Source organism: Paramisgurnus dabryanus, chromosome 5 (assembly GCF_030506205.2).
Source record: "Paramisgurnus dabryanus chromosome 5, PD_genome_1.1, whole genome shotgun sequence".
Taxonomy (NCBI): domain Eukaryota; kingdom Metazoa; phylum Chordata; class Actinopteri; order Cypriniformes; family Cobitidae; genus Paramisgurnus; species Paramisgurnus dabryanus.
The window spans coordinates 41,974,188-41,995,758 of record NC_133341.1 but is presented as its reverse complement, the minus strand read 5'-3'; the positions used below and the strand labels follow the sequence as shown (position 1 = coordinate 41,995,758).

Here is a 21,571-nt window from a genome sequence, read left to right as displayed (position 1 = left end):
CTTACTGTGTTTATAACGTTTTTTTTTTACTAGGGAGTGATGGAAATACAGTAAATCAGTTAATAAAGATAAACAGTTAATTGTGACCCAAATATAACTGTGGTTATCTATACCAACTACAGCAACACAGTTTATCTTTTATTTTTGTACCAAAATATGGCTATATAAATGGCAATCAATCTGCTAAAAACATAATTCCTACACTTTTACTATATTAAAATCACAAAAAAGATCGCCAACGCGGTTATTTGTAACAGTGAAGCATAACAGAAAATACTAAATTCATATTTTAAATTCACATTAAATGTTAATATAATCATACATGATTTTCGAGGATACATCACTCGTATTACTTACCAAACACAATGAAACACATAGCAGCATTGTGAAGCAGTGTGACTTTCTTATAAGGCATTTAGCTTGTCGCTGTTGCCCCCTAGTGTTACTCGTAATATATAAAAAAGATAAGTATAAAGTAGATGGCCACCAGTAATAAAATATTAAACCATTAAATCTATATTATTCACATATTATACACAACTCATTAAAATATAAAAATTTTACTAGGTATTATTAACGATAATCATTACCTACAGCAGAGTTCATAAAATATCACTGTTGACTATATTAATGAAATGTCCGAAAATGTAAAGAGAAACGGTAATTTCATCGATTTACCAGCAGGTGCCATTGAAATGAATGGACTTCAGTGCTGCGTTTGGAACTATGTGTCACTACCGGTCACTACATGAAACGCTGTTTCTTCCGCATTCCATTCTTACAACGGACGTCTATGTGAGTGTCGTAACTCTATTATTATACGACTCTGATTTTACCCAAACCTTTTCTAAATATGACCTTGGACCACAAAACCCGTCGTAAGTCGCATAGATATATTTGTAGAACAAAAAATACATTGCATGGGTCAAAATTATCAATTTGTCGGAGCCGATGGTGTAGTGGAAAGGCTCCGACATATGGTGAAGACGCGTTTCCGGCAACCCGAGTTCAAGTCCTGGCTCAGGGTCCTTTGCCTATTCCACACACCTCTCTCCACCCTGTGCTTTCCAGTCATCTCTCTAATTACTGTCTATCAAATAAAGCCAAAATGGGCAAAAAAAATAATATTTAAAAAATTATACATTTTCTTTTATACCAAAAATAATTCTTTATTATGTAAAGATCATGTTTCATACAGATATTTTGTATCGTAAATATATCAAAACTTTTGTGAGTTGAAGCAGCAAAATTGCGATTTAAATTGTCCCGAAACTCACCTAAAAACTTTGCGTTGCTACCTGTTCCTTAATTGTCAAATTGTCCCTCCCCAAACCTGCGTCTGGATTAACTTGTAAGAAAAAATTTGTGTATTAAGTGGTTCTCGCCATGAATATAGCCATAGATGCTGGAATGACGTAAAGAAGAAAGAAAGAAAGAATCTTCAAAGACACATTCTAGGCACATTTGAGACTTGTATTACTTATTATTTTGTAAAAATGGGCATAATATGTGCCCTTCAATTTAAACATACTTGTTAGAATTTGTTTAATATTACCATGTTCATAACATTGACTTTTTAGCTGCTTCTGAAACAAAGCTTTTCTTTTTCTCCACTGCACACAGAATCCCAATTTTGCCTAGTTGCTATAATTAGCCGCTTAAATATTTCATAATCTGACTGTGTGGCACTGCGCCTCCCCTTCAGAGTTCACCGGATTCAGATTTATATCCTGTCACATGCTTAATGACAAATCTCCTCATTCCCTTTTATTTAATTCTCCCATAAACGGCTTCGCTATGAAGAAACAGCGCTGCATTAGCACTCAGCTCACTGCTCCGTTTCTCACATTCATTCGAGTCAATTTTCATCCGCTCTTACAAAAAGCACTTGCGACACGGACAAGGGCAAGTGGTTCAAAAATGAGCAAATTTATTCGACCTCCTGGTGTTGATTCAAGAAATAAGGGCAAAATACGGTGAGCGTTTTCAAATTGCAATGTCAAAAGACCCATTTCCCACTATACAGTATGTTTCCTTTCAGCATCTTCCTTGTTAATGAAACACAATCCACGGTTTTTCACTTTATTGTTCTTGGTAGTTACCGTCTGTGTTACTGATAGGCTTGAGGTGACGCCAACAGTCGCAGCGCCTGTTTCTTATGTAAATCACTTCATTTGCAACTGTTGTTTGTCATGCTAACTCAAGCCACAGTTCATTTGCTAGTCTCTGAATCACATCCACTGACAGGCTTGTTAGCATAGCCATGGATCAAAAGGTTCGGTGCTTGCTGCAGCTCTTGATGTGCTTATAAATTCTTGTTGAGTCTATTTTTGGTGAATTAATGAACTGTTTATGTGGCCTACTTGATGAATGACAGTAAGTTTGATTCACAGTAAACTACAGGACAAATGAGCATAAAGCGGAAACCTCTAAAATAAATAATACAATAATTGTATTATATTGTGTGTGTGTGTGTGTATATATATATATATATATATATATATATATATATATATATATGATTTGTTTCAATTAAATCAAGCATCATTTTAAGATTTTTTACTGTTTTGTCTAATGGCTAGTTGTCATATGTGACCCTGGACCACAAAACCAGTCATGGGTAGCATGGGTATATTTGTAGCAATGGCCAAAAATACATTATATGGGTCAAAATGCCAAAAATCCTTAGAATATTAAGGAACGATCATGTTCCATGAAGATATTTTGCTAAGGACTTAATATGGACAACTTTAAAGGAGCATTTCACCCATAGAAACATTAATCTTTATTGAAAGTGTGTCATATTTGTAGTCGAAATGTAACATACATTTAGAATTTGGTGGCTATTTGACCGAGAAAATGGATGTTTGTAGTCTCACCCCCTCAACAAAGATATTGGACTTCCTTCTTTCAATGATGCAAAATGATGATTTTTACATCATTGAAAGAAGGAAGTGCAACACTGAAATCTGTATTTCCCCTGTCTCAGAGGCAACTGATGAAATGATGCACGACCATTCAAAAACATGACTGGGGTTCTAACTATACAAAGCTTAATGCAAATGGGTGAAGTGTCCCTTTAAAGGCGAATTTTCCAATAGTTTGATTCTTGCACCCTCAGATTCCAATTTTTGAAAAAAGTTGTATCTCAGCCAAATATTTTCATATCATAACATTCATTGGAAAGCTTATTTATTCAATTATTATTCGGTAGTTTTGTTGTCACATATGCATGTTTAATCATGAGGCATGCGAGAACCATTAAAATTAAAAGCTATCGGCATGCTGACAAATTGAATTCTCTGTTACTTACAATAATGCACAATTTATCAATCACACACTAAGCTCAAACTATTAATAACTGTCTCTCACAAGCATTTTGTTTTGCTTCAGAAGACACAAATTAACCCACTAGAGTTTGTTGGGTGAGTGGTGGATGTGTTTTTTGAAGCTTCACCATGTTGGCTCCTATTCATGAATATCAGCTGACGTCACTCACATCTCAAACTTGTCTTCCGCCATTTTGAGTACCTGAAGTGGTCGCAAAAGAACTAGAAGCTGCCTTCAATATGTGAGCATCAAAATCGCTATTTTTACAACACTAAGAAGGCTCGACACAACATGATACTTTACTCAAAGTATCACCCGTGTCTCTACACATGAACTCGAGCATTGAATAAAAAGGTTTTGAACAACTGACTTTGTCTGTTTTGGTGTCAGCTCGCCGCCATCTTGCCAGTCAAGATGTATCGATCTCCGATTGCGACGTAAGGAGGGAGGATAGTAAAGATGGATAGCTCCTAAAGCATAGTTCCATATAAATGCACAGATAATTCGTTGTTTTGTTGCAAGTGAAAAACAATATTGACCTTCTAGTTGAAAAAGGAGCCTCATATGAGATTCATTCATTCACATTCGGAAATCGATTCTTTACTTCTGGCAAAGATGGCAAGCAGACACCAAAACGGCCTTGTACAAAACCTTTCTTTTTAGTTAACTCTGTTTACACAAACAATGTTCTCAATGCACGTGTTCATGTGTAGAGATTCAGGTGATACTTCGAGCAAAGTTTCATGTTGTGTCGTGCCTTCTTAGTGTTGCAAAATTAGCGGTACAGCGGCTTGGAAGAACGCATCAGGATCGAGTAGGCATTTTTTTTAAGTAGCGTTTCTTTTCATGACAGTCGAGGTGCGAAATGTTGTCTTTCGTAGCCATTTCCCGTATCCGTAAAAATCATAGACAGTAAAAGATACATAATCCGTAAATCGTAGCAAGCTAGCCAATGCTTGTCAGTAGCCTACTGGTACTCGGTAGGTACTCAAGATGGCGGCTGTAAGCTGAAAAAAACGGGCAGATGACGTAAAAGGACACATGACTGATAATCATCTATATAAAAAGACAACATCAGCATTTTAATGGAATCTGAATGAAAGGAAATCATATACATCTGAGTTGGCATGAGGGCGAGGGAATTATAAAAACATTATCATATTTGGATTAAATTATTTCTTTTTTGAAGATAAAGTATTATTTATTTTTTTGAATGCCATTCCAGCATTTATGGCTATATTTATGGAGGGAACCGGTTGATCTATACACAAGTTGACAGTTCATAACCTTCTCTGAAATGCTTTCAGTTGGTTCAATTTAACCATTACCTTTACTAGCATATCTGTCTAAAACACTTGTGACGCCTGCACTAAGGGTTAGAAAACATTATCCCCTTCATGTTAATCTTACGTGAGACAAACAAAAAATAACATATCCTTTAGGCTGTAGTTTTGCAGAGTAAACATTAAATACTTTAAAGAGCAAGTATTATCCCATTCATGTTTTTACATTTCCTTTGGTGTGTAGGTGTGTTTTAGTACGTTAACAATATGCAAAAAATACAAATCGCAAAGTAAACGATGAAGCGAGTTATCGTCTCCAATGTAAATCTTTTTTCTTGAACTACTACAAACACACGAATTGTAGTCAACGACTTCCTGGGCCGGTTGACGTGGACACAGCAGTCATTATCATAATTACCCCCGCTTCTGACTCATGTGGTGGATTTTGGTTCGACACTCTTGCTGTTTGATTAAGTTGATGAATATGTGTGTGTGTCGATTGTTTTGGTTCGATTGGTTATGCCTGACACATTGAGAAATACATAAAGTGTACAATTGAATGTCGCCGCTCGTCATGCCTACAACAATACAACAACACTACAACTCGCAGCTTGTAAGTAGTCTGTTTTCATATTAATAAGAATTTACTAAAGACTCAAGTTTTTGCGAGAACATGCAAAACATTCAGAAAAAAACTCCTGACCCAGCCAGGGCTCGAACGGGTTGCTGTGAGGCAACAGTGCTACCCAACAAGCCACTGTGCCACCCAAAATAAAGTTTTATTACCTTACACCAACTTGGCTTTTAATGTAAAATTCTCTTGATATTTCTGCAGAATGTAAGTCTGAGCTTAATTTAACTTATCTGCCTTTATCAATCATACTGTAGACGGAATCATGAAAATTACGGAACAACGTTTTTGCCTTGATATGCATTGCCGTCTCCATGACGACAACACGTTGATGTACCTTTCAGACCGCATCATTGCAATCTCTCATCACTTGTCACATTTTGTGTTTCACCTTCTTTCTTTTTCAATTTCCCCTTCGTGCATTTCCTTTGGGCGCACTGGAATGCGGCAATTCAAATGGAACTATTCCACTCCTCTAGTGTCTCTTTATAGAGATGTATTCGAGGAACGGCTCATTAATTAACACCGTACTCCGTTCAATTTGTTCTGTAAATCAAAATGGGAAACAGTACACCATGTCATGCCATTCGAACTCCGACGGACTCAGAAATAAACAGAAGCATTGAGATCACAATTGGTTTTCCTCTCGGTTGCACACACTTTCATAATGTGCGTGTGTGCTCATGTGGTGCGTGAGTTCATATATTAATGTTTTTTGATTTCAAATTCATTTTTAGGATAAAGCCGGGTGGATTACGTCCCGGAGCAATCCTCCCACCAGGCCGCAATTGCCAAAAAGGCGTATTCCACTTTCTATTATCTTGCATAAGGCTCAATGATCTTATCGAGCCACACGCATTGACCAACAGATGTGGTTCCTGTTACGGAGCTCCGTAGAGGTCTATTAGCAGGTGGGAGGAGGGAGGCATTTTGGTGTCATGTTGTAATCCCATATGTGCCTTCTGTTTGACACAGTGCAGAGCCTATGCAATGATGGCTATGATGGATTATAATGCGTGACCTCACATACAGCGTATCCCCCGGAGCACTGGAAGCACATAATCCAATGAAACCATATATACATTAGACTGCATGTATCTGGAGAAGTAGTTGAGAGGAGCTCTTTGACATTTAATGTATTTGTAATGGATTGGCTTTCACGGACATTATCTCATTCTTTGAAGAGGTATTCATATCTGTTTCCACAGGCCACGGCCACGCCAAAGGTGTTCAGATCTCTGAGAGTAAGTGAAACGCCTTTCAATCGAAATAGTACAATGGTATACGTCAGGGATGTAATGGAGCGGAGGCGACCCGCATTGTAAGAAAATGTTAATGCCATTATCTCAGTCTTCCTTTGTGTTAAAGAAAGTGCCGCTCGGTCAGATGCCGAGGAATGTATTTATTAGAAACGAATGGTATTTGCTGCCCTTTAGAGAGAGTTTTTTATTTGGAGTAATTATTTGCGCTCAGCGTAGACAGAATTATGAAAAATATACTTTGGTCGGAGAAGTGGCCTGGAGGGTAAAGGCATATGTGTGTTGGCGACCCAGGTTTAAAAACAGATGTGACATTTTGTATGCAAGTAACTAGGGTTGTAAATTTAGCTGTCACGTAGTCTGGACTTTCTTGACAAAAGGTTGGCTTACAACAATATGAGTACCAGAGTTCAGAATATGACTCATATTTTTTGTTATTTTTCATTCCTATTTAGTGCCTTAGCACTTGCACCCGTGTCCCCACATCTCCTTTCACTTTATTCACAAGTACTGTGGGTTTATACTGTATATGTAAGGTATAATTGATGATGTCTTGTCGTTGAATTATTAAAAAATAATGCACAACCAAGGTGACATATTAGGGCTGTCAAAAGATTAATCGCGATTAATCGCATACAAAATAAAAGTTTGACTGGACTGTATGTAATTTTTTGTATATGTAAATACACACACATGCATGTATGTATTTAAGAAATATTTACATGTTATATATATTTAGATTTAAATTAGATATAAATTAAAATGTACATAAATAAATAAAAACATTCTTACATTTATACATGTTTGTGTGTATTTATATATACAAATTAATTACACACAATACACACACAAATATATTATGCAAACACAAACGTTTATTTTGTATGCGATTAATCGCGATTAATCTTTTGACAGCCCTAATATATATATATATATATATATATATTTTTTTTTTTAAGTGCCGATGGGAGTGGTCATATCTGCAGATTATTTTCTAATTTCATAAAATAAGCAGAGCTGATCTTGAGTTCAGCACCACGGACATCACAGCGGAAAATTTGGGATGTGTAATCCCAGCTAACGAAACCATAGGACAATGAAAAGAACTGGATGACAAAAAAACTTTTTGTGTGACGTCTTCTAGTGACTTCTCTTTTATTTACTTCAGCAAAAAAAAAAAAATAACATGGCTTGGAAAACAAAATTTTTGAATGATATGTTCCTCTGGCATTCCAAATAAACCGTTACATGTTGTTTTTTTTAGCAATAATTACAGCCATTTCAAGCGCAAAGTAATTTAAGACATGATTTGTTTCAGCGTTAAATAATGGTGCAAATACCATTCATAACGCGCAAACATTAGTAAATTGTGTTGCGTGAATCATTTCAATAATCTCCTCCCAAATATTTTGAGTCTGAAACTCCTAGAAATGCATATGCAATAACGTCAGTCACAGAAATAACTAAACCACACCTTTTCAGCGCTAATGATCCACTGCCCGTCTTTATTAAATCCCAAAAATCGTTATTTAACGATAAAATTATGGGTTGCGCTGGCGCAGGCTTGTATTTAATCTGACCCTGTTTAGCTTTGTTTTTTTTTGCAAAGTTTTAATGTCCATCCTTATTTATTCTTTACTCTTTATTAAGATACAAACAGAAAATACAGAAAATATTTACACAAATGGAATATATATATAAGATTAATAGATTGAAAAAAAATTAATCACGATTAATCGCATACAAAATAAAAGTTTGTTTTGGCATAATATATGTGTGTGCACATGCATGTATGTATTTAAGAAACATTTATATGTTTATATATATTTATTTAGATTTGTATATAATTTATATTTTATATAAATAAAAAATGTACATAAATAAATACAAAAATTCTTACATTTATACATGTATGTTTGTATTTATATATATAAAAATTAATAACACACAACACACATGCAAATATATTATGCAAACACAAACTTTTATCTTGAGCTTATTTGAGGAGACTGAACATACGCCATCGTTTCCAATAATGCCATGAACAAGAATGCATAGAAAATTTACAGTAGTAGTACCATGAGATGTAAGTAGACATAACACACAAAAAAACTGGATCAAAAATCTGGATAGTTGGATAAAACTGATACTGTATTATCAGAATTTACAAAACCCTAAGCTAACCTAATGTCAGCAGTCTCCCAGTAAGACAGTACCAAGGAACCAAAACTCCATTCTGAGTAATAAAGCGTTTTAGGAGAATATTCAGCATAGATATATAAAAAATCAAGATTCACTGTAGATTAGTGCGGGATGTGCAAAGTTTCTCTTTGGATAATTAAAATGTAACCCACCCCCGACCCCACACTTTCATTCAGATTTATCTGCCAGGGGCCGTTGGATGAGGGAAGGACGAGAGCTAATTCGTTGGTTATCTTCCCTCTAATCCCCCACTCGCTGCCTGAAGGCGCTCGAGTTATGCATCCCTCCCCCAAAACCACCCCCTTCCAAACACACTCACACGCTCTCCCTCACACATCCACATTCAGAGTCTGCCTCAACATGTCCAATGAGAGAAGATGAATGTAATAGGGTAGTTTGTAGTCTGCCACACTGGTGTCCTGGAAGGAGTGCTTTTGCACCGTCTCTGAATGAGCGCTAAAGAGTTTATTACAGTTTGGGGTGAGGTGTGGCGAGACGGCGCGGCGTCTGGGCTTTGTCTCGGGCTGTAAGAAAGGAACGGGATCTTCTAGGAGGAGTCACACTTTCAAACAGGAACTGCCGAGAGTAGATGGACACACTCGGATCATGCTGTAGGGCTTCCGAGGTTCCTGACAGGTTTAAGGGAGCGCGGTCTCTCTCAGATCTCTGAGCAGTTTGTGGATTACAACTCAAGTTTGGAGACTTCTGAGTCTAAAGTTTTAAAGCTTAAAGTAAGCCTGGCATTGCGTGTAATAGTAAAGTGATTGGAATACTGAGCTTAAATGCTAGGCGTTGTTGGAATATGGGACATTTGGATGTTCGAATGGATTTGCCATGGATTTTCTTTGTCATTGTGATAAGTATGTTTTATTTTTCTCTCTTTTTATGAGCGCAGATTGCATTGCTGAATGAAGTGCATATAAATGCAGTGCTTGCAGGGAAAAGACATAACAAAGTACAAATACTTTTGTTTTAATGCACTATTGTGTTTGTCATCAGGTGCTACTTTTATTTGCTACTTTTACTATTACTTTGTTTTGCATTTTTGCATATGTTAGATGCTTTCATCCAGTGCATTGAATGTACATTTGTATTTCTTGAGACCTTGGTGTTGCAGGTGCTACACAACAAGTCACCTTTGCTTTTAGAAATAAGGATTACTGTCAAAGTGTCTCTTCAGTGCAGGCTGATTATGATCGGCGTATTGAAGTCTCTGAGCAATCGATCGGGCACGTAGTCTTGGGAAGTTAATCTTAGGACCCCAAGAGATAGAGATCGATGATGCCTCATGCGTACAATATGTTATCGGACAAATCTCTGTTCTCCACTCAATATCCCACCTCCTTCCAATCAGCCAAACAGCGAGAATGTCTGTTAATGCCGTCTGCCTGTCTTCCCGTCGAACTGATATATTTACAAAATGCATGCGTTGTCCAAAATGTGAAATGAGATGATTCAGTGTCATTTAGGACTGTTCGGTTGGAAACCTCCTGCTTTTTCCTGCCATTTATCAACATCTATTGTTGAAGTGATCTGAGCTGCCTGTTTGAAAAAGAGAAAAGCAGTCATTTGATTCATATTTCCTTTCCACCAGCAGATACAACGCTCTTGATATCTTTTCTGTGCACTTTATTATTTGTAGTTTAATAGTTATTTTCTATTCGTATCATCTTGCACTGCAATAATCGTGGGATTTTCCCACTTAAACCTATGTGGAGTTAAAAGACTTCCTAAGTATGTGATGTTAAATTTGCTTTACTGGGTTGTTAGCAGGGTGCTTTGTTATATCCTTAAGACATAAGACTGATATCGGCTATTCTCAAAACATGCTTATTGTATTGCTTTCTGTGTCTTTGCAGTTGCTGGTAAAGTTTCCCCTACCAGTTCGGATGCCCTGTTCAGTGTACCTGTTCCCAGTGCCACCTCCAGCCCACCAGAAATTTACCTCCCTGCCAACTTTAAACTCTCCAACACACAGCTGGCGTTCTTTTTACAAGAGACCAGAGTTCAGGCGTATGGAAGTCCACGCGGTCACCCACTTCAGCGCTCTGAAAGCTTTGTTGTGTTCCAGACCAAGGAGCTACCTGCTATTAACATCTCCCTTGGACCTTTCACGCAAGACCAGACGGTGTCCAAGGACTTACTGCAGCCAACGAGTCCTTTGGACATTCCTGGACGCCTGACGGTCAATTGGAAAGTCCGGGCCTTTATTGTACAGTCTAGGGTTTTCGCTAGCAACCCTTTGGTTCAGGTTCTGTTTTATATTGCAGGGCGAGACTGGGACGACTTCAGGATCCAGGACAAGCTTCCGTGTGTACGGCTGCATGCTTTCAGGGATGTTCGGGAGATTAAGACATCTTGCAGACTTCAAGGGAATCTGGCGCAATGCTTAGCACAACTGGATCTCCCTTCTACGTGGTTTAATGTGAACGTAGCACCTCTGGGTCGCAGAAAGTCCTCAGGAACAGATGGGCTTGAGTTGAGCGGGGAGACCCTTCAAGTGGAGCTGTACTATACCCTTCATGATCCAGACAGCAACGATGAGTGCGGGGAGACTTACCCTCGTCGAGGAGGGGCGTCCAGAGGGGAAGGCTCATCCCAGCAACCCCTTCTCCGGATCGGCAGCATCAGTCTGTACCAGCCCAGCCAGGAACAACTGGTGGTGGACAAACAGCTTGACAAGAACATCTTCCTTAGGTTGCCGGAGAGGCCGTTAAAGCCAGGAGAGATCCTCAGTATCTTCCTGTACCTAGTCCCAAATTCTACTGTGGATCAGTTTTCACTCAAGTAAGTGCTTTTATACTCTTTACGGGCTTGGGATGTGATTATATGTGATTTTCTGAAGCTATATTCCGGTGTTGTTTTTGTTTCAAATGTCTACGTACATCAAAGAGATGAAAAATTTTGCAAGTTGAAACCTGGCTTCCTAGAGACAAGACACAAATCCCGAAAGATGTTGATGAATCTCTTGTGGCAGAGTTTAGGAGATTGAAGTATTCTGCTTTTGAATGAATACATAATGGGTATTAATTGAAATCTGTTCGAATTAAATTTCTCATGAGCATGACCCAGTTCTCGTCGAATTAGAGCCAAGGGGATATGAGGCATGCCTTTTCTCATTTGCCTTATGTGTTTTAATTTTATTTCTCGTTGTCAACAGAATGGGAGAGCTAGGGTTCATGTGTAGTAAAATTATTATTTAAATCCTTGAAATTAACTTTTTTCTTCCCAGATGAGTGAAATAAAAGGGGAGGAAGGATATTAGCTGTTTTTCGGTCTAATTGTAATGGAAACTCACGGATTTCAATTTGGAAATTCACCATGAAACAATTAGGCTTCGATAACTCATTAACCGGAATGGGAGCATGCAGGGCGCTGTAACCTACCAAAAATACTTCAGTATTTGTTATCTTTTATAGTGAGATATTTGAAGTCTGTGTGTGCTGTGAATGTGTCAGTTTGACTGTATTATTGATAGATTTTCTAGATTGCGTATACAGTGAATAACAGGAATGATACATAATTATATTTTCAGAAGTACAGTATAAAAAGTTGGCTTATATTTTTAAGATTTAAGGATGAATAACGATTAATCGCGTTTAATCAATAGCAGAATAAAAGTTTTTGTTTACAACATATATGTGTGGGAACTGTGTATAATAACTTTGCATAGATAATGCACACACATGCATGTATATATTTAAGAAATGTTTACATGTGTATATACTACATTTGTATATTTATGTATAAATTATATTATATATAAATACTTAATATATTAATATATATTTTTCTTAAAACTATACATGCATTTGTGCATAATTATATATATATATATATATATATATATATATATATATATATATATATATATATATATATATATATATATATATATATATATATATATATAATTATTATTATACACAGTTCATACACATATATGATGTAAACAAAAACTTTAATGTTTAGTTTAATTAATGTTTAAACTTTAATGCTGCTATAGATTATTCACGATTAATAGTAATGCATCCCTATTTTGATTATATTATTTTTAGATTTATTTTAACTTTTTATTTTTAGAATTCCCTCCCTAATGGCAAATTAAAAGCATAGTTAGCCCAAAAATTAAAACATTGTCATTATTTACTTACCCTTATGTTGTTTGATCCTCCAATGTCTTTTTTTTTATTTTTCACAACCCAAATGCAGATTTTTTTAAGTGTCACCTCTCTTATCAGTGTGGTTTGAACTGCTGTTTAGGCAAGAATAGTATGCTTAATTTTAAGTTATGTAATATCTGAAAAAGCACCAATATCCACAACAAGAAAGTAGAATGTAGAAAGTAGTAAATGTCTTATGATGCCTTAAAATATATGAAGTCGAGTGGAGTTATTTATTTAACTCTTTTTGAAACCTGAAGGGTCTTTATTGTTACTAAGGTGGTCACCATCAACTCCCATAGTAACCAGAAGACACCAAACAACACTTTTTAATAGATTTGCATTTAGGTTATGAAGAACAATGAAATACATTGGGTGTTCAAATGACATGAGGGTGAAAAAATAATGATAACAGTCGCTTTAATATCATATGTCATACCATCTTCACAAAGAGATACTCAAATTACAGAAAGAGCAGATGTGGCATTTCCTCAGTAATGTCATCAGATACATTGTTGCCGTTCACTATATAATCATGAAAATTTTTTTAAGGATTAATCCTTTTTAATGAGAAGTAGTTTTCATATTGGAGCATTTCTGAAAGAGACATCAGTCCAATTTATATTGTGCAGTTTTTTATTTTCTCTTCTATGTCATCAGATTTGGTATTTTCTTGGGCAATTCAATACCCAAAAAAAGTTCATTGTGGCAGTTTTTTAGTTTGCCATGATATGAAACTCCACAGTAAATCTCTCTGATTTCATAATATTATGCACTCGTATTGAAGATTTTTTTCTCCAATACGGTGGCATTAATTCTCCAAGGGAAAGCTGAAGAGCAATAAAGGCTTGGGCGATGAAAGGGGAGATGAAAAAGAAGGTCTCCAGTTGAGACCCCTGAGCCAGTCAACTCAACAGGAGGTGAATTAAACTGTGCTGGGAGCCGAAAGTTGAGAGATGCCAACAGAAAAGGCTATTAAAGATGTAATAAAGAAAGTCTTTAAATATGAATTAAGCTCAGACAAAGTTTCCCCCTCGCCTCACGTTCCTTTCAATACCATCAGATATTTTTTAATCTGTTTTTTAGAGTTCATGAAATAAAGTGATTAATAATTTGCTTTTTTGAAACAACATTGTTAGTCACACATTTTAGACATTATAGACTGTTGTTGGATTGTAAATTATTAAAAAGACAGCGTGTTTTATTGTGACTACTGCAGAATCTCTAAATCTTTCGAGACAACACAAGTATCTTATTGACATTTTAACATCTTTTAAATAAAATTGGCAACATTGAAATGCTGTCTTTAAGTCAAACAGCTGTCGTGTCAGTGGCACCTTTTAGTCATAACTTAACTTAAACTTTAGAGGTAACAAAACCTGCCTAATTAAATTGTGCTATATAAGTTTTAAGAGAACTGTTGTATTAAACAACAACAGAGTAGAGTTTTTTTATTGAATATATAGTTTTATTGTTGCTCTCATTAAACTAGAACTAAAATGTTATAAAGGTTATACTATAAACCCATAAAAGTTTAATTTACTTTATTAACTCTTTTCCCCTGCCATTGATGAGTTATCTCGTCAATTAAGAGAAAACATTTGCATGAACAAACGTGTTCCTGATTAGTTTTTATGTTAAATCTTTTATACCATGATTATCCACTAGATTACCCAATTTATTAAAAACTGAAGCTAAAACATTATTTACTTTTTTAAACTCTGTGTATGTTTTGATAATCGTTCTGAATCTAATCTCTAACAAAATTCCTTCACAAAAATGCAATTATTTCAGCTTTTTGCCAATTTTTTAAAATTTTTTAAGAATAATACCCATATTTATGAGTTTATGAGCAGAGAAAAAAAAATAAGAAAAGAGTTCCTGTTTTGATTGTTTGTTAATTGTAATAGTTTGATAATCACAAAAAATGCTGTCAGGCAACTTTTCAGAAAAAGGCTTGGGGTAATGAGTTAAATTGAGGAAATAAATTGTTTAAAAAAATTGAGCAATGCCATTTGTAACGTGAGTGAATCTAACTTAAGATTTCCAGTTCTTCCAACATTTATTTGAATTTCATTGCACTAAAAGTTTATTTCACATGAAATTGTTCATAATATCAATTGTTTTTGCGCAACTTCTCTACTCAGCTTCTTAAGTTAGCCAAGTTTAATAACCTGCATTGTTTTTTTGTTTTTTTCTCTTACAAACCATAGTAGTAACCATATTTTTGATGTATTGATTACCATAAAGTAACCATAGTTTAGCCATGTTTTTTGTAGCACAACCAATAGAAATCATATTTACACTATCCAAATCGTTTCTTATCCTCTACATAGTGCACTATGTACCATTTCCTATAAGAACTTGTAAATGTATTAACAAGTGTCCCATCTCAAGCGCTTGTAATTTTATTGTAAATTTCCTACGGCAAATATATCAAAACTTTGTTTGAGTGGATGCAGCAAAATTGCGATCAAAATTGGCCAGAAACTCGCCTAAAAACAGGTTTGGTTTATGTAAGAGCTAACAACTTCCTCCATTTAGTCAGAGGGCGCTAAAACAAACCTTTTCATTATTGTTTGTGGTAAAAACTTCATTTGGACTTTAATTGCGATATTCTCAAAATTGAATTTTTTTGCAGTCTTAAGTTCCAGAATTTCACATTTTGCAATCTCAGCCAAATATTGTCCTAACCATATGGAAATATTTAGCCTTAGGATGATATATTACGACTGGTTTTCTGATCGAGGGTCTCATTTATCCTTAAGCCATATTTATACTAAAACGCAAAAATATTTAATTTTGATTTCATGAGGACTTTAATATTATAACAGGAATGCATGACTGACTCTGTCAGTCAATGAATGAATCGATTACCTACAGAAATATTAATGAAAGTGGATTTTTAACTGATCACCTAAACGTTGGCTTCAAAATGATCATTTACAATAAAACAATGTCTACACTCTCTAATACTAAGAGATTAAACCTCACGTGACCAAAGTTTTATTCTTTGACCAAGCAAAACATTCAGTTTGTATCTTTTGTGTTACTTATATAAGCAACCAAAATATTTCATAGATGATTGAAGGAGTGAACCAAGCCATTTTTATTGTAGAGAAAACGTCTGTTTTGACTTGGGCACGTAAGCAACTACTAAGCAATCACCCAGATCACCCTAGCAACCACATCAAACAACTGCATAGCAACTATGTAGCAACATGCCACAAACCATTTTTCCTTAAAAATGTTTTGATCACTATTTGCATTGCATATTTGTTATGAGTTATGAGCCATGTTTGTGAATCAAATGGCATATATCACACACAGATGTGGGCAACAAACATTGAAGTAATAATGGAGAAATAATGTGCTTCTGCTTTGTTTATCTTCAAATAATGCTTTCTGAATGATTCAGATTTTAATAACCTTTAAATACAAACACATAAAAACAGACACATAGACATGTGCACAGATATACAGATGTACAAACCCAACTATTCTGTTTCCATAGCAGTTTATTCCTGTGCAGTGGATAAGACAATGCTTTTTCCATATATATATATATATATATATATATATATATATATATATATATATATATATATATATATATATATATATATATATATATGTGTGTGTGTTATTTCTACCCCTGAGAAGCTTGAGAAGAGTTGCCGTCTGTTCTCTGAGTACATAAGAAATGATAGAGATGCTAACATTTGTGTATCAAGGTGACTGTGACCGTATGTTAAGTTAAAACTCACATTCATTTCTGCCATGTAAGTTTTAAGGTACATGCGCGTTTTATTAAGGAGACAGAATACTGCAAGATACAGAACATTACACAAGTCCATTTTTTGAAACAAAGGGTGAAGGTTATGAAATCACATACATTTCAATTACCCCGAAGGAGGTTCAATCCTCCCGGCACCTCTAATACAGCGTCTGAGGGTCGTGCGCCGTCGACCCGTGTCCAATGGCACATTGTGTGTGCAGCGAGCCCTGTGCACGCTACGCTCCTTATAGGCTGTGTCAGCGCCGTGGCTGCGTCTGATTGGATGACTCATTGGAGTGTCACCTCAACGCTGCACTGCTCTGCTTGTCAAGCACATCTGATCACGTCATACTCGCTCTCATCAAAAACACGATGTCTCGTTTCAAGCTACTTTGACATTGCTAACTGCTGACTGTCCACGTGCCTTCAAGACTTTAGAGTCTTTTTACCTTTGACATAAGTATCATTTATTAAACTTACCAACTGTACTAGTGTTTTTTATTTGTGTCTTATGACACAAACGTTTAGCAACAGGCAAGGCTACAATATATGCATTAAAGTACAGGCTACTATATTACAATAATGTGGCTAACTTTCAAGTGTTTATTTCGCTCAATTGATAGTGCTTAGCAAAAAGGTCATAGGTTTGATTCTTAAAGAACAACCACATAGCTGAAATGTATACCTTAAAGGATTAGTCCATTTTCTATAAAAAAATCCAGATAATTTACTCACCACAATGTCATCCAAAATGTTGATGTCTTTCTTTGTTCAGTCAAGAAGAAATTGTGATTTTTTGAGGAAACATTAAAGGATTTTTCTCAGTTTAATGGACTTTGATGGACCCCAATACTTAACAGTTTTAATGCAGTTTAAAATTGCAGTTTCAAAGGACTCTAAATAATCCCAAACGAGGCATCAGGGGCTTATCTAGTGAAACGATTGTCAAGAAAAATAAAAAATACGCACTTTTAAACCACAACTCCTCGTCTAACTGCGGTCCTGTGACGCGCCAGCGCGACCTCACGTAATTGCGTAATGATGTGGAAAGGTCACGTGTTACATATATGAAACGCACATTTGCAGACCATTTTAAACAATAAACTGACACAAAGACATGAATTAGTATCATTCCACATTCAACAACGTCGGAACGGTCCTCTTTCTTCACACTTGTAAACACTGGTGCATAGTTTTGCGTTCGTCCTCTGTGACCTCTTGACGTGATGACGTATTGCGTGAGGTCGCGCTGGCGCGTCACAGGACCAGAGGAAGACGAGAAGTTGTGGTTTAAAAGTGCGTATTTTTATTTTTCTTGTCAAAAATGACAATCGTTTCGCTAGATAAGACCCTTATGCCTCGTTTGGGGTCGCTTAGAGTCCTTTGAAACGCTGTTGAATCTGCAATTTTAAACTGCATTAAAACTGTTAGTGTTGGGGTCCATTAAAGTCCATTAAAATGAAAAAAATCCTGGAATGTTTCCGCAAAAAACATAATTTCTTCTCGACTGAACAAAGAAAGACATCAATATTTTGGATGACATGGTGGTGAGTAAATTATCTGATTTTTTTTTTTTTAAGAAAATGTACAAATCCTTTAAACACGCTTTAAATCACTTTGGATAAAACTGTTTGCCAGATTCCACTTATAAGTACATTTAAGCTGTTTGGGAGGGCAGTATCTGTAATTGTATACATTATCTTATCCATATAACCATTAGATTTTTTGTATTTTAAGATGTAATACAAAACAATATTTCTTAAAGAAATGACAAATCCTAATTTTAATGGAATATAGCAGTGTTAATTTTAAACAATTTATCTGTATAGGTCATTATTTAAAATAATAAACAAAACTTTTTTTGGCCAGTTTTTGCCTTTATTCAACAGTGAAGTTAGAAGAGGACAGGAAAGTTAAGGGAGGAGAGAGGGGTATGGGATCGGCAAATGACCACAAGCAGGGATTCGAACAAGGGATGCCGAAAGTGTCAGGAATTGGGGAACACAAAACACGAACCCAGATGCGGACGTAACAAAAAAGGAATTTATTAAACAGACGGGGTAAAAACAAGAAAACAAAACCCACGAGGGGGCAAAACAAGACTGGGAAAACACGACACTAAACTAACACTAAACTTTAACAACACTAACAATAAACTTCTCAAAACAGAAAACAGGCGATGACAAAATCTAAACTTAATACTCACAGGAACCAACAGGATACGACAAGGCATGAAACAAGACGAACGTGCACTAGACAACAAACACAAGGACTCTTAAATAGGGAGAAAGTAAATTACATACAGCTGAAAATAATCACGAGTAAGGGATCGGGGAAAAAGTGACGAGACCCGGGAAATGCGTGGTCGAAATAAACCAATACTACAACCACACACTTCCCACATAGAACATATGTACTGTCAGAACCCTGCCATGCTAAACTAGACTAAAATACCAACAGGATCCGGCAGGATTCTGACAGTACGCCCCCCTCCAAAAGGCGGCTACTAGACGCCTTCGAAGGGGGAACACTAAACACGGGACAAGACGGACTGCATACATGACATGAACCATGAAAACATAACAAATAACATTAGGGGCAAACAAGACATAACAATGACTGGATTGGGATGGGACAATAAAAATAATAAACAAGGGAGGGGGGGTGGGGGAACACAAAAGTTCATAGGGGGTGGTCCAGGGTGGGAGGGTGGGGAAAGAGTCTGGGTGGACTTCGGGAGAGTCCCGGGATGACCATGGCCAAAAATGGCAAAGTCTGGCTGGGGTGGCGCTGACTGCGCCCACGGCTGGGGTTGCGCTGGCTGCGCACAAGGCTGCGCACAAGGCTGGGGTTGCGCTGGCGGCGCACATGGCTGGGGCTGCGCTGGCGGCGCACATGGCTGGGGCTGCGCTGGCGTCTGCGTCGAAGCCTCTGGGCGTTCTGGACGCTCTGGCGGCTGCGTCGACGGCTCTGGGCGCTCTGGACGCTCTGGCGGCTGCGTCGACGGCTCTAGGCGCTCTGGACGCTCTGGTGGCTGCGTCGACGGCTCTGGGCGCTCTGGACGCTCTGGCGGCTGCGTCGGCGGCTCTAGGCGCTCTGGACGCTCTGGCGGCTGCGTCGGCGGCTCTAGGCGCTCTGGACGCTCTGGCGGCTGCGTCGGCGGCTCTAGGCGCTCTGGACGCTCTGGCGGCTGCGTCGACGGCTCTGGGCGCTCTAGACGCTCTGGCGGCTGCGTCGACGGCTCTGGGCGCTCTGGACGCTCTGGCGGCTGCGTCGACGGCTCTGGGCGCTCTAGACGCTCTGGCGGCTGCGTCGACGGCTCTAGGCGCTCTGGACGCTCTGGCGGCTGCGTCGACGGCTCTGGGCGCTCTGGACGCTCTGGCGGCTGCGTCGACGGCTCTAGGCGCTCTGGATGCTCTGGCGGCTGCGTCGACGGCTCTGGGCGCTCTGGACGCTCTGGCGGCTGCGTCGACGGCTCTGGGCGCTCTGGACGCTCAGGCGGCTGCGTTGACGGCTCTGGGCGCTCTGGACGCTCTGGCGGCTGCGTCGACGGCTCTGGGCGCTCTAGACGCTCTGGCGGCTGGGTGAGATCCCCCTTCCTCCTGTTCTTCCTTCGAGGTCGCGGAGCAGATAGAGGATGTGGTGGTGCTCTTAAGTCGGAGGAGGACCCCCCAGACGAAGACTCCCAGGAGATCCTCCTCTCACGCTTCCCTCGAAGGGACGGAGGCGGGGAGCGGCTCTCTGGAGCCAGAGGAGAGAGTTCAGGGTCGCCGAACCCCCACATCCCGACGGTCCTTCCCTCCCGGATGGGCGGGAGTCGATGGGGTTCGGCGGTTCGGGTCGGGTTCCACCTGACGTTGGCTACGGGTCCGCATACGAGCGGGTCATAAGACTCGTAACCCGACTCGTATGCGGGGCGGCAACCCTTTCCCCGTCTCGCCAGGCGAGTACCGGTGTACATGTCCGCTGGGTTCTTTTCTGGCACGTTCGTTCTGTCAGGAATTGGGGAACACAAAACACGAACCCAGATGCGGACGTAACAAAAAAGGAATTTATTAAACAGACGGGGTAAAAACAAGAAAACAAAACCCACGAGGGGGCAAAACAAGACTGGGAAAACACGACACTAAACTAACACTAAACTTTAACAACACTAACAATAAACTTCTCAAAACAGAAAACAGGCGATGACAAAATCTAAACTTAATACTCACAGGAACCAACAGGATACGACAAGGCATGAAACAAGACGAACGTGCACTAGACAACAAACACAAGGACTCTTAAATAGGGAGAAAGTAAATTACATACAGCTGAAAATAATCACGAGTAAGGGATCGGGGAAAAAGTGACGAGACCCGGGAAATGCGTGGTCGAAATAAACCAATACTACAACCACACACTTCCCACATAGAACATATGTACTGTCAGAACCCTGCCATGCTAAACTAGACTAAAATACCAACAGGATCCGGCAGGATTCTGACAGAAAGTGGGAAAGCACCACTTGGGCTGGGCATCCATTAACTCCGCCCCCTCGCATTGTCAGTCTACTGCCAGTTCCATTTGTAAATGAAATGACTACTTTTTTATATCCAATCAAATCAATTCACAATGAAAAACACAAGCCACGCTCACTATTTTGTTCGTGTGATATTCCGTTTCGCTTTGAAATATGTCACAAAATTTAAGTAAAGTCAATTTTGACTTACTGTTCAAGGGGACTTTGACTGTTTTGTAAAGTAAAATGTTATATTTATTGTTAAATATCTGTTAAATATTTTTACCCTGCACCAAGTGGCCATATATATTCCAGATAAACAAGTCTGATTGATGTCCCATATGAAAATTGGTCATAAATGTAAGACATTTGATTGAAGTTTATACCCAAATAATATTTTACAGTGCCTGTAAATGGAAGTAAC

The 21,571-nt window shown here is 38.0% G+C and overlaps 1 protein-coding gene across 2 annotated transcripts in view; it reads left to right on the top strand.

Annotated features, from left to right (window-relative positions):
* The window catches only part of tmem132e (transmembrane protein 132E), a 438,602-nt gene that overhangs the window by 313,807 nt on the left and 103,224 nt on the right, over positions 1–21,571 (top strand). The window contains exons 1-2 of one of the 2 annotated variants that reach the window (XM_065284225.1): positions 9,059–9,565; positions 10,565–11,492. In XM_065284225.1, the coding sequence (XP_065140297.1) occupies positions 9,508–9,565; positions 10,565–11,492 (986 nt within the window). In that variant the 5' untranslated portion in view covers positions 9,059–9,507. Of the gene's footprint in view, positions 1–9,058; positions 9,566–10,564; positions 11,493–21,571 lie in introns of those variants that run through there. The other variant, XM_065284226.1, reaches the window with a different exon arrangement.